The 12,774-nt window shown below is 56.5% G+C and overlaps 2 protein-coding genes across 2 annotated transcripts; both read left to right on the top strand.

Moving 5' to 3' along the window:
• Positions 1–5,396: 5,396 nt before the first annotated feature.
• On the top strand, positions 5,397–7,794 carry DPM2 (dolichyl-phosphate mannosyltransferase subunit 2, regulatory). Its single transcript, XM_062505528.1, has 4 exons — positions 5,397–5,412; positions 5,824–5,913; positions 7,018–7,120; positions 7,402–7,794. Exons 1-4 carry the CDS (start codon positions 5,410–5,412, stop codon positions 7,458–7,460), a joined length of 255 nt encoding a protein of 84 aa, XP_062361512.1. The 5' UTR covers positions 5,397–5,409; the 3' UTR covers positions 7,461–7,794.
• ST6GALNAC4 (ST6 N-acetylgalactosaminide alpha-2,6-sialyltransferase 4) lies at positions 7,410–11,584 on the top strand. Its single transcript, XM_062505527.1, has 6 exons — positions 7,410–7,484; positions 9,709–9,764; positions 10,054–10,224; positions 10,364–10,776; positions 10,908–11,015; positions 11,106–11,584. The coding sequence occupies exons 2-6, from the start codon at positions 9,753–9,755 to the stop codon at positions 11,293–11,295; spliced, it is 894 nt and encodes a 297-aa protein (XP_062361511.1). The 5' UTR covers positions 7,410–7,484; positions 9,709–9,752; the 3' UTR covers positions 11,296–11,584.
• The last annotated feature ends 1,190 nt before the right edge of the window (positions 11,585–12,774 follow it).

Below are 12,774 nucleotides of genomic sequence, written 5' to 3'. Positions count from 1 at the left end.
GCCTTTCTTGCCTTGTCAGCAGAGATCTGTGCCTGAGTTGGTTCGTTCTGGGGCTGGGGAGAAGCTACTGTCTCTGCCTTCAAGGGTAGGATGGGTGTTTGCTGCTGCATTAGCCACAGCAGCTGTTCTGACTTGCTCTGTGGTGAGTGAACTCTTCTGACAAGGTTCATCTTTCAATTGCTTTTCTTTGGGTTTGGTTTCTGCAGTTGTTTGACACTTTTCCTTGCAGTGTGTGGCAGAGATGTCGATCCCTTTCAGCTCCCACTTGGAGATTCTCCTGGCAGACGAATTGCCAGTGAGGATCTGGGCAGTCCCTGGCTGTGGGCAGCAGCAGGCTGTGCTTGCAGCCCTCCCTGTACAGAGCCCCTCAGCTGATAAGCTATTTCTGTGTAGTGCCCATTCCTCTTTTGCCAGTGTACTGTGGTAGCACTCAGCAGCTGTGCCCTCGGAGCAATTCCACACTCTGGGACCTGGCTCCCCTCTGACACCTGTGTGTGTGTGTACAGACACACACTCATCCTGTTCAGCAAGGAAAGACTTGTAACTGATCACGTTGTTCAAATTCTTAGTTATTGTAAAGCCTCTTTTAAAGGAGAAAAAAAAAGCATTAACTGTGGTCTCTTTGGCCAGAATGCATGCAGATGAGCTACTGGAAAAGGGAATCTGGCAGAATGAGAAACAAGGAATGAAAGGGCCTTGATTTAGCTTTTTTTTTTTTTTTTAATCCTTCTAGCTAAGGATGCTGCATGGGGAGGGTGCTCAGCAGTGTGGTAGAACGATGCACTTGCTTACTCTGTTTTGATGGTTTCTCTCTGAGTCAAGAGGTTTCTTTCTGTGTTTGGACAGACCACATACAGGATATGCATCTTTTCCACCCTTTCCCTTCAAAGGGAATTAAATTTGAATTAGGGTAAAAAGGGGATACAGACAACACCTTGGTTTGGTTTAATGTAGGGCAAAAGTGTTGGATTTTTGAGACTGTCTAGAACAAAAGCTCTTTCACATTTGCTAATTTTTTTTAATGGTGATCTCTTCTTCATTCAGCCTGGGTAGGTTTGGCACTCTCTTGCAGGTTGCTGAGCATCCTGCCCTGTTCCTGGGGTGCCACATGTCTGCAGGAAGGAGAGAACTGCTTGTCTTTCTCTCTCCCTGGGGCAGTGCCAGAAAGCCAGGCCTGGCCTGACTGCTCAGGTCAGGGTGAGGGCAGAAGGAGGCTCAGACAGCAGTGGCTGTTCTGCCCTGTCTGTGGATGGCCGTGCAGAGCCGAGGGTCTGGCTGCTCCCCAGGGGCCAACAAAACTCCTCAGGAAATCAGATCCAGCCAGGACTTGAAAGGAGCAAGCATAAGCCAGGAAAGAGGCCAAAACTCAGCCCACTTCTGCTGCTTTGCTTCTGTTCCCATGAAAAACAATAGCAGTCACTGTCAGAGCAGTTGGGATCCCAGGGCATTCTTTTGGCCTCCATTGGCAAGAGTCGGCTGCTCCGAGGCACTGGCAGCTTAGCATGTCACGAAATCAGTGGGACAGAGGGAGGAGTATCTTGCTAGCAAAGCAAGAGGAGAAGTGAGTTTTTGAGAGCACTGGTCTCCTCTTCCCAGGCTGGCAGAGGCATAACCTGTTCCGTTGCATCAACTGTGGCCAACCCGGGCATGTCTTTGGCTTCCCTTCCAGTGGCTTGGCAAATCTTGCGTTTCTGATAACTGTGTTTCATAAGGTATTTCTTGCTTGTCTCTACGTTAGTGCCTCCACAGATCCTGGTCTTTGTGTGACATTTTAGCTCTCCTGCCCCTGGTTTTGAGTAAGCAGTCCCAGTCATCCAGCCTGGTGCAGCACAGCTGGGGCACTTGGAGCAGACTTAGAGGGAGGAAGGAGCAGTCTGTTCCTATTGTAGATCCCATGCAGAGCTCCTGCACAAGCACTGCCCAGCAGTCCCTGGGCAGCTGTGGGCACCCGAGGTGGTGGCTGTGGGGTCACTTGTCCCACACACTCACCACTGCCTCAGGAACCTGCATCTCATGAGCACTTTTTTCCTTGTGGCATCACTGCTTGCCTGTTCCTCGTTGGACTTTGAACATTTAGGAAGTGAATCAGTTTCCAGACCCAAACCGCTGGCTAGTTTCCTTTGGGTTTTTAGTTTTTGTTGTGAAATTTATGGAATTTTTTTTTTATACAAACCCAGCAGGCTGGTGTTTTTTGACTGCATTGTTGTTTCATTGATATTTTATTTCAGGGGGGCTTAAGGGGGAATGTTCTTCCCCACACTGTTCTCCTTCTCAGAGGATTCAGAGGTGGCTTAAAAAAGTAAAAGGACCTTATTGGCAAGACTCTGCATCCCCTGGGTCTCTGATGCTGACGAGCAGGGCTGCTCATGCCTGGCTGGCCCTGGAAAGCAGAGCTGGCTCTCTGCTTCAGTCTCAGGATCAGACAAAGCATGTGGGCTCTGCTCCTGTTTTCTAGACCTTTAGTTGGTGGAAGCACATTGCAAAGTGTTAGGAAATTTAGTGTAACTTTTTTACTAACTTTTTTCTTTTTTTAAAACCAGTATAAAACTGAGTGTCCGAAAGAATAGGCTTAGTCATTAGTTGGTGAAGGAGATGGATTTCAGTTGGAAATTGTGATGTGAAAAGGGGGAGAAGGATGTTGCTCCCTCATCATCATCTTTTGTATGGTCAGCACTTTAAATGGGGGCCTTGTGCTGTTCTGACCCTTGCAGTGATGGGCAGCAGGCATGTGATTTCTCCCCCCCTCCCATTGCCACATCACTTTGCCCCCTGCAGAAAGTTTAAAAAGCCGTTTTAAACTTTTGCTTCAGTTTTTAGAGGGTTCCAAACCAGGTGGAGGCCTGAAGTAGTATTTCATTCTCATCTGAATAGGAGGGGTTGACTTTTTATTTATTTTGTCGTTGCTGTTTCTTTTTAAGCGGGTGGCAGTGCAGCTGGTCTCTGCACTGCTGCCAGGAACCTCTGGGAAAACCTCACTCCAGGTACGCTAGAGCACCACAGTGAAACCCCTCCTGGCGAGGGGCTCCCCCTCCCCTCCTCGCTGCCTTACCCGGGGGCTGCAGACCCCCTTCCACCCTTCCTGCCCTGTCCCTGCTGCCCCACCTGGTCTCTAGCTGAGTTCTTGCTCCGGTGACTGAGCCCTTTGGACAAGGCCAGTCCCCAGGGACAAGTTCCTACAAACTCTGCCTGGTCGCAGGTGTTTGTCCTTGAAAAGCCACTTCCTCGTTGCGGGGAGGGATTGATAAATGCAAAATTCCCTCTCTCCCACCCCCCCCTCCCGCTTTCCTCCCGAGAGCTGTGTCCATCAGCCCCCTCCCTGTGCCCTCCCATCCCGCTGCCTCCAGAGCGCTTCTGCCCTACCTGGAGGCAGCGGGCGTGGAAACCCGGGAAATGAAAAGGAATTGGGATAAAGCTCTGAGTGAGGGATGTGGCTGAGCCTGGTAACTTGCCTCAAACACTTGGAATAACGGTAGAGCCCATATTTTTGTGGGGGGAGGGAGGGGAACGGGAGATCATGTTTTATTTTCTTGCAAGTGAATTGAGCTTGGTGACCTTCAGCTGAGGCACACTCAATTTGTATCAAATTCTATAGAGAGATGGCTGATATTTTTGGAAAGGGAATGGGTCTATGCAAACTTCCAAAATTGCTTGAAAGATAGTTTAACAATTTTTTACTTTGAAAATCTAAAGATAAATCTAACTTTTGTCTTAAAGCAGAAGTGTGTTTAGAAAGAGAAGCTACTTCCACTGCTCTATTTTGATGATGATTCTTGGAAAGTTTGGGCTGGAGGGAATGACTGTTTTTCACCATTTCTATCTTGCTCCTCTAGTTTTTTTGTTTCTTTTTCTAACGGAATGCTGTGCTGTCTTTGATTCAACAGATCGTGTTTGTATTTTCTGTATCTGGTTCCTAATGTAGAGAAATAACAAATATATGAGGAAATCAATATAATGTCAAATGTTATGGTTTGGGGGAAAAAAATAAAGGTTTTTTGGTACTTCACACTGATTCTTCTTGCTCCGTTTCTTGTTTTAAAGATCTGCTAGAGGGTCAGAAGGGGATGCTTGGGCCAAGAATAGTTTTGCTTTGCCTTCTTGGATTGCTCTGGCAGCTGGGAGCGGCGATCCCTGCTGGCCCTTCCCTGGAGATGGAGGAGGGCTGGAGAAGTGGGGCTGGCAGCATAGCACCAGTCCTGTGGAAGCAGCAATCCCAGGGAAAGGTGACACTCGCCTGAGTCACCAGCACTGTCCTGTGTTTTGTCCCAGCCTAGGGACTGCCTAGCTAAACTGCCTCTCCTGCTGGGGCTACCTCACCAGGCTCACCTAAGTATCGGGCCCACAGCCCAGCAGGGATTCAGGGAATAAACATCTCTGGATCCTCAGGGCTTGTGCCTGAGTAGCCCCTTGGCCACCACAGGCTCATCACCCCCTTAATGGAGAGTGAGCCAAATTCAGTGCCCAATCATTGCTGATGCCTGACAGGGATGAAGAGGAATAGGAACCTTGGAAGGAAGCAGCTTTTGCCTTTTCCACTTTTCCAGAGCCTTGGCCACAGAAAGGTCAGTGCACCTTTTGAGTCCCAAGCACGGTCTTCCCTTTTCCTTTGTTTCAGGAAGGGGAGGCAGCCGATTCTACCTCTTGTGTCTGTCCCTTGGCTGTTTGGTCTCTCTCGTTCCCCGGGTGTGTTTGGAGGAACAGCTGGGGCACGGGATGGCAATGTCCCGGGGGATGGAGCAGGTGTCAGGATCTGTCACTGCCATGGGTCCCGGGCAGAGGTGGCAGATGCAATCAGAGTAAGTTCAAGGTAAGGGCAAAGGCACTGGAGCACCAGGAGCTCCGAGCTGTAACGATGATCTCAGGGCTGCGAGTGAGAAAAGGAAGGCAGGAGCGCTGTGCCAGGACCGGCCTCGCTGCTCTCTCCATCCCCGATCCCTGTCATTCTCCGATCCCGGCCCATTCCCGATCCCTGTCATTCCCCGATCCCGGCCCGTTCCCGCCGCTCTCTCCATTCCCGATCCCTGTCATTCCCCGATCCCGGCCCGTTCCCGCCCCGTTCCCGCCGCTCTCTCCGTTCCCGCCGCTCTCTCCATTCCCCGATCCCTGTCATTCCCCGATCCCGGCCCGTTCCCGCCGCTCTCTCCATTCCCCGATCCCTGTCATTCCCCGATCCCGGCCCGTTCCCGCCGCTCTCTCCATTCCCCGATCCCTGTCATTCCCCGTTCCCGGCCCGTTCCCGCCGCTCTTTCCGGGCGTTCCGTGGCTCCGGGAGGTGACGGAGCTCGGGCCGGGTCTCGGCGCGCGCCGCCTGCCGCCGCCGATTGGCCGCTCCCGGGGCGGGGTGGGCGTGGCTCTCTCTGATTGGCGGCCGCCCCGGAAAGGCGGGGCCGGCGGGGAGGAGGCCGAGGCGCCATGGTGAGTGCGGGCCCGGCCCGGAGCGGGACGCCATGGCGGGGGGAATGGAGGGAGGGTCCCTGCTCGGCCCGGTCCCTGCTCGGCCCGGTAGCACGGAGAGCTTAGGCTGAATCGCGGCCCGGAGCCCTCGCGAGGCTCCCTGGCTGCTGCCGTTGCGGAGAAACCGCGTCCTGCCGCCTCCCGGCGCCGGCCGGGTCGGTCCTTGGGATGTGTGCGTGAACTGGCTCAGGGAGCTTCCTGCGGCAGGACCCTGCTGCCCGTGATGGATTATACCGCCGCAGTGTCTCATCCACGCGGTGCCCTTGTCCCCGGTTTTCCCGGTGTCGTGGCCCCGTAGCCGGCAGGTGCCGTGAGCCGCTCCTGCACAGCGCTGCCCTGGGCATCCCGCTCTGAACGCCTCTCCCTTTGCAGGCCACAGCGACGGACCAGCTGGTTGGGTTTGGCTTGGTCACCTTCAGCCTCGTCCTCTTTGTTTACTACACCCTCTGGATCATCGTACTGGTACGGGGTTCCTCTGGTCAATATAATCTCGGTCACTCTATACTCAGGTGTTTTCCTGGCTTTTGCTCAGATGATGATGTGTCGGTGTGTCCGAAGGACTCTTACCTCTTGGGTTAAAAATTTCGGGGTAGATCTTCCTCTGTGTGCTGGCACAGTCATTGTCCCATTTGGGTGTTCCTGGCCTTGCCTGGGCAAGACCAAACATTGATCGTGGTGCCCACCTGCTCTTCCAAGACAGGCTGACCCAACTAGGTATGAATGAGCCATTGGGAAGAGCTAAAGCTTTGCCCTGGTGGAGGTGTAGTCATACATGTCCACATTTGCATCCCCCAGATTCCTGGTGCTGGTGGGAGATGGTAGAGGGAAACATAGAAAGAGACAAATCTTAACATATCTGGAGCCTGGTAGGAGGACAGTAGTTTAGGGAATGCGGGGCTCTGGAAAAGTGATTGTGAGGCTGCTCATTTCTGGGGACACAGTAGCTGAGATCATTAGTGATTTTCTCCCTGGAAAGAAACTTCTCCCCATGAGCTTTCCCAGTGTGAGAGGCCAGGTTCAGCCGTGGGCTGATGTCTGAACTCCCGCCAGCTTCCCCTCTAACTCCCAAGGGTTTTGAATTCCCCTCTTTCATCTGCTCACTCTGCTGCCTGCTCTATGTCTGTGCTCCCGGCATTCCCAGAGCTGCAGAAATACTCGCTGCTGTGTGGGAATCCTCACACTGCTCCCTAGTGTCCAGAGCCTTCCACTGGCCTCTGCAGAGGAATCCTGCTGGGATAACCATGCAGCAGAGCCGATGTCAGCTGCTGCTTTCTGCTGGGCCCAGAGACAGGGATTTGCTGTATTCTGCACCAGCAGCTCTGCCCACCCCGAGCCCCCAGGGCTGTGGGACCCTGTGCCAGCCCCATAGCCACCCCTCATTGTTCAATGAACACCAAACCCTTCACTGCCCACCCACTCTTGGTCTCTCTGACCAACCCACGTGCAGGTCTGGGCACACTAATTTTAGCTATCTTGTGCCAAATATTTCCATGTTTCTCCCAAGACCTCGAGGCTACACCTCGAGGTGTTGTGCCCATCTGCTGACAACCCTCTCTGTCCCTGCAGCCCTTCATTGACAGTGACCATGGGATCCACCAGTATTTCCTGCCTCGGGAGTACGCAGTCATCATCCCTGTGGCAGCCGGGCTGCTGCTGCTGCTATTTATAGGTGAGAGTTATTTCTCTTGTTCTAATTAGGAACTTCTAAATTAGGAAGAGACAAGAGGGTTGCTATGGGTTCAGCTAATGTGAGACACTCATGACTCTGTGATTACCTTAACCTGGCACGGGGACCTGGGACTGTGTTTGTGTGTGACTGGCTGTTTGAGCCTCTGGACAGCAGAATTTTCTTGCTCTCTGTGCTGAGATTCTGTTTCTCATTAGCAGGTGTTGTAGAAGTGCCTGGAATTAAAAGTTTCCTACCTAAATCTGTTCATTATCTCATGGCAGGTGTTTTTATAATGTTCGTCATGTGGAAGAGCAGGAAACATGCCAAGAAATCAGACTGAAGGCCCATCTGAGGAGATGAGGAGGTACCCATGCTGCAGCATCATAGCCAGGAAAAGACTTTTCCTGTAGCTCCAGGCAGACATCTCCAAGGTGCCCAGCACTGAGCTGCTCCCACATTCCCTCCTGCAGAGACTAAACCTGTAGTTTACAATTCACTGACCAAAGAGAAGCAGGATTCATCCAAGGCTCAAGTGAGGGACCAGAGCCCCTGCTGAGAGATCTGCTCCCTGGCTGGGGCTGTCCTGCCCACTGTCAGGGCACTCCTTCCTTTCATCTCTGGCTCTGCCCAGTAGTTTGTTCCTTTTGGGAATTTTATTTCCAAGTTTACCTACATTTTGTGGAGGGTTTTTTATTCAAGTCCAAGAGGAGATAAATTACTTTGGGCTTGGAAAGGACAGGGTTGCCTTCTCCATTTGCTTCTGGGTGCTGGGGCTCTTGTCTTTCTGAAGAAGCATTCCCATGAAGCTAGGTGTGCAGAGGGTGCAGGGATATTGCTGCCCTCTGTATCATACCCAGCTGAGGGGGTGGTGAGGGGATGTCCTGGAAGATGTCACAGGGAAGTGTTGGGTGTGGTTCCCATCACAGCTCTCAGTCCTGGCTGGATTCCTGCCCTGGACAAGGCTCCATGTGCCAGCCAGGCTGGGGCTGAGCAGGAAGGTGTGGTGGTGGTGTCCTTCCCCCGTGGGGTTTCTTCTCCTGGCAGCAGCTGCTGCCCTGGCAGCTCCCCTGCACCGCGGTGAGCAGGATCACCCTCAATAAAGGTCTGTAAGGTCTCGCTCCCTGTCCTCTGCCCATGCCAAAGGGTGCCACAAGCCTGCCAGGGTGGGTTCAACTGCATGGCCCTGGCAGTGCATGGCATCCAGCTGAAAAGGTGCTGCTGGTGAGGTCAGGCAGAGAAGCACCCGAGAGAACCTGGCCCAACTTCGTGCTGGCTCTGCCACGCTTGGGGCTGCTGTACCCTGCCTGGGGAGGGCAAACTTGAGGCAAAACTCTAACCCCCCTTGCATGTACTGTTAACTTCCTGCCAGCAGCATGTCCCACAGTCTCCCATCCTGCCTAGGGGTGACGCTGGTGGCTTGGGACACCCCCAGGCCCACAGCTGAACCTGGCAGAGCCAGCAGAGGGTCCAGAGGTGAGGCTCTGGCTGGAGATTCGTTTCCAGCTCTTGCAGACGCTGCAAGGCCAAGCCGAGCTGTCAAACTACTTGCTGCCCTTCTCTGTCCCTCACCCACTGGATGGGGCTCAGCCCACCCCACAAGGGTGGTTTTGGGCTGGGTCAGAAGGAAGCAAAGAGTCGAAGACTTCTGTGGTGACTGAGCAGCTCCAGACGTGGGCTCCCCATCCGGTTTTGCATCCTGTGCAGGATCCCAGTGGTGTTCCTGTCACTTCCTCTCTCCCTGGATCCGGGCCTGTTCGGGTTTATGTCAGGGATTGGTTTCAAGATAACATCACCTCACTTTTTTTCCTCACCACTGGGAGAAATAAAAATCCGGTGCCCCACCCTGGGGCAACAGGCAGGTCGCTCTGGGGACACTTCACGGGTGGTTTGACCCTGGCAGGAAGGGTGTCAGGTGAAGGGCGTTGGAATTATCGGAAGCTGGTGGTGCACAGAGGTGAGAGAGCACAAGGAACAGGGAAGCTGCAGGATCCCCCGAGCGGGAGGGGAGCCTGAGAGGGCAGAACAAGAGTGGGAAAGAGCCGTGGGGTCGCTACCGAGGCACACGGTAGGGAGAGAGGCGGAGATCGGTATCGGGACACGCGTGCTGGGTGTCGGATTCGGTCCCGGTGCGCCGGGCGCGTCCCCGGAGGAGCGCGGGGCGGGCCGGGGGCGGTCCCGGTGCCAGTCCCGGCAGTGGCCGCTCGGCTTCACCCCGGCGCGGCCCGCCAGCCCCACTCCGGGCGGGATGCAGGACCCGCCGGTGGCGGCGCTGGGGCCTCCCGGCTCGGTGAGTGGGGCCCGCACCGGGAACCGGAGACGCCGCGCCGGGGAAATACCCCGACCCCTGCCCGGCCGGGGGGCACCCGCGGAGGCGCGGGGGGAACCGGACACGGCGGGGGGAGCTGGACACGTGGGGGGACTCCGGGGATCGTGGGAATGAGGGTGCGTGGGGGGGTCCCGATAATGGCCTCGGGGAGGTCCCGGGACGAGGCGTGGGGGGATGAACCCCGGGCCTTGAGGGACCAGGGATATCCCGTTGGGCGACCTCATCCGGGGGTGCCACCGCTGAGCCCGCGCTCCGCTTGCAGGGTGCGAGCCCCCACCCTCCCGTTGATTTACCAGCCCCCCGAGGATGAAGACGCTGGTGAGTACCCGCTGGGGCAGGGGGGAAGGGCCGGTGGGACCCCGCCACCATCGGGGAGCCGCTCGCCCTAAAATTGGTGCTGGAGGGGGCTGAGCCCGGCCGCGGCCGGTGCGCGCCGCCGGCACGGAGCCCGTAGGGCGTGCGGGCATCGCCGCTGCAGGAAGTGAGCCGGGTCCGGCACCTCAGCATCCTCCGAGGGGCAGCTCCCGCATGGCCACGGGACCATCGGCATCCGGCACGGGGCCGGTGCACGTGGACCGGCCCGGAGAACTCCCCGCTCTGCTTCTAGGTCGGGCTGTTCCTGACTCTGGTGTGCGCGGTGGTGGCGGCGATGCTGCTCATCCCGCTGTGCTACCGCACCCGTATGCAGCCCTGCTGTCCGGCCCTAGGGCTGCGGGACAGCCCCACCGCATCCAGCGTCCGCAGCTTCCAGGGGTACAGCCGCGTTCCCGACGGAAAGGTGCGTGGGGATGGGAAAGCGTTGGGGCTGGCGGGGCAGCTCGGCCCACCTGTGCCTCAGTTTCCCTGTCCTTTAGGAAGGGCAGGCAGGGGCTGTGCTGCGGGAGGCAAAGAGGAGCTGACGGTGCATCTCCCCACAGCCGCTGGAGCGAGTGCTGTGCCACCACTGTGCCATTGTCTCCAGCTCGGGGCAGATGCTGGGCTCACAGCTGGGACAGGCCATCGACAGGCAGCAGTGTGTCCTGCGCATGAACCATGCCCCCACCACTGGCTACGAGCAGGACGTGGGGACACGCTGCACTATCCGGGTGGTCTCACACACCAGCGTTCCACTGCTGCTGAGGAACCAGCCCTACTTCTTCCAACAGTCCAAAGAGACACTCTACTTCATCTGGGGGCCAGCAAAGAAGATGAACAGGGAAAAAATGGGCTCAACCTACCAGGCACTGCTCAAGGTGATAGAAAAGTACCCCCAGGTGCAGATCTACACCCTGACTGAGGAGAAGATGACGTACTGTGATGATGTCTTCCAGAATGAGACAGGGAAGAACAGGTACTGCTGGCTCCTGAGGAGCCCCATCAAGACCCCCTGATGTACCACCTGTCCCCCCATCAAGCACCCATAGTGTGGGTGGGCCAGCAGCACAGTGCCACCCACTCCAGTGTGACCACAATGCTTTGCAGGATGAAATCTGGCTCCTTCCTGAGCACGGGCTGGTTCACCATGATCCTGGCCATGGAGCTGTGCGAGCAGATCAGTGTCTTTGGCATGGTCAGCGATAGCTACTGCAGGTGCGGTGGGGGGGGGGGGGTGGTGGGGGCAGGCGTGGGGTGTTCCAGTGTCTCCTCAAGTCCCACACTCACCCTGGCCTCTCCTGCCAGGGGAAAGAACCACTCCAGCGTGCCATACCACTACTTTGAGAAAGGCCAGCTGGACGAGTGCAAGATGTACCTGATGCACGAGCAAGCTCACCGTGCCGGACACCGCTTCATCACCGAGAAAACCATCTTCTCCCGCTGGGCCAAGAGGGGGAACATTGTTTTCAACCACCCATCCTGGGCCGGCAGGTAGGGCACCAGCCATGGGGTGAGGCAGCAGGAACCTCGGCAGCAAGGCAGCTCTCATCCTGCAGCAACATGTCTCAGCTCTGCCAGTGCCACGGTTGGACACCTTTTTGCCAAGCCCTGGAGCAGGGAGTCTCCGTCTCTGCAGCAGCAGTGCCTGTTTCCCCAGCTGCTGGGTGGGCTGGGAACCCTCTGTTGGTACATGGGGGGCATGAGCTGGACCCGTGCAGTCCCACCAGCTCCAAACACCTGCCTGGATGGACACAGGGAGACCTGGTTTTCTGCTCTCCCTACTAGGAGGGATATTTAATGCAGGATTAGACATGCTGTGGACTCTGCCAGGACATGGGGCAGAAATGCTTAGCCCTGCCAGGGCCACAGATTGGTACCTCTCACAGGGAGAAAGCTCTGCTCTGGTCCTTGCCCCACTCATGCTCTCTGGACGGTGCTGGGTGTGGGATGCAGGCAACTGAATCCAGGCTCTGCCTTCTGCTGCTCGATGCCTGCATCCCCCCTGGAGCCACATGTGCCTTAGGGGCTCCGAGTTGCCTTGTCACAAGTGTCCTTGAATTCAGACCAAAGCAAACATGGCCATTAAAATTAGTTTTAATTCAGTGGTGCCCCTTGCTGTGCCCCTTGTGGCTGCAGGACAGGACAGGGAGTGCAGTATGGGGATATTCAACAGCTAGTCACAAGCTTCCAGGCTATAAATAAGAGGGGGAGGTGACAAGCTGAGCCTAAACATGAAATAGGGTGCTGAAAGCAGTTGAGATTACAGCAGCACTGTCTGTGCAGGATGGGTGCTGGGTCTGGGGTGATTCTCAGTCCCACAGGGCTCAGTGCTGCTGGGCTGTCACAAAGCACTGGCAGTTCCTGTGTCCCTGGAGAGTTGGGACACGCAATGGGAATTTATGTGGCCCTGAGCCCGCTGCAATTTGAACATGTGAACATATGCAACATGTTTGGATAAGTCCGGTGGTGTCTGGGGGGCCAGGGGCAAGAGGAAGGGCAGAGATGCTGGGGTGCAGTGAGGAGCAAGGGAACTGGGGGTGCTGCCAGGGCTGCTTCTTGCAGGGCAGTGCAGCCGAGGCGCCCATGGAGCTCTTTGCCTGCTGCCTCAGCTGCCACAGCCCTATGCAGGGCAAGGCCTCACCGGCAGGGCGGAGACAGAATCCCTCCGAACAGGCGTCAGGGATGCAGGTCCCTGCCAGAGGTGGAGTCCTCTCCCTGCGCCACGAAACCCCCCAGAGCGGGGCCCTGGGCTGCCCGGCCAGCGCGGGGGAGACCTCGGCATCCCAGCAATGCGCTGCGTTCCTGGCACAGCCAGGCAGCGCTGCCCGCATCCCCGCTGGCTCCACCGGTGCCCTCGGGGACCGGGGATCAGTCCCGGCCTTTCCCGGCGGTGCTCCCGGTCCCGGGAGGGCGGCACTAGGACCCGGCGGCGCTCCCGGTCCCGGGAGGGCGGCACTAGGACCCGGCGGCGCTC

This window comes from Cinclus cinclus, chromosome 19 (genome assembly GCF_963662255.1).
Source record: "Cinclus cinclus chromosome 19, bCinCin1.1, whole genome shotgun sequence".
Classification (NCBI taxonomy): Eukaryota; Metazoa; Chordata; class Aves; order Passeriformes; family Cinclidae; genus Cinclus; species Cinclus cinclus.
The sequence above is the reverse complement of the archived record's forward strand: the minus strand, read 5'-3'. Positions and strand labels throughout refer to the sequence as shown.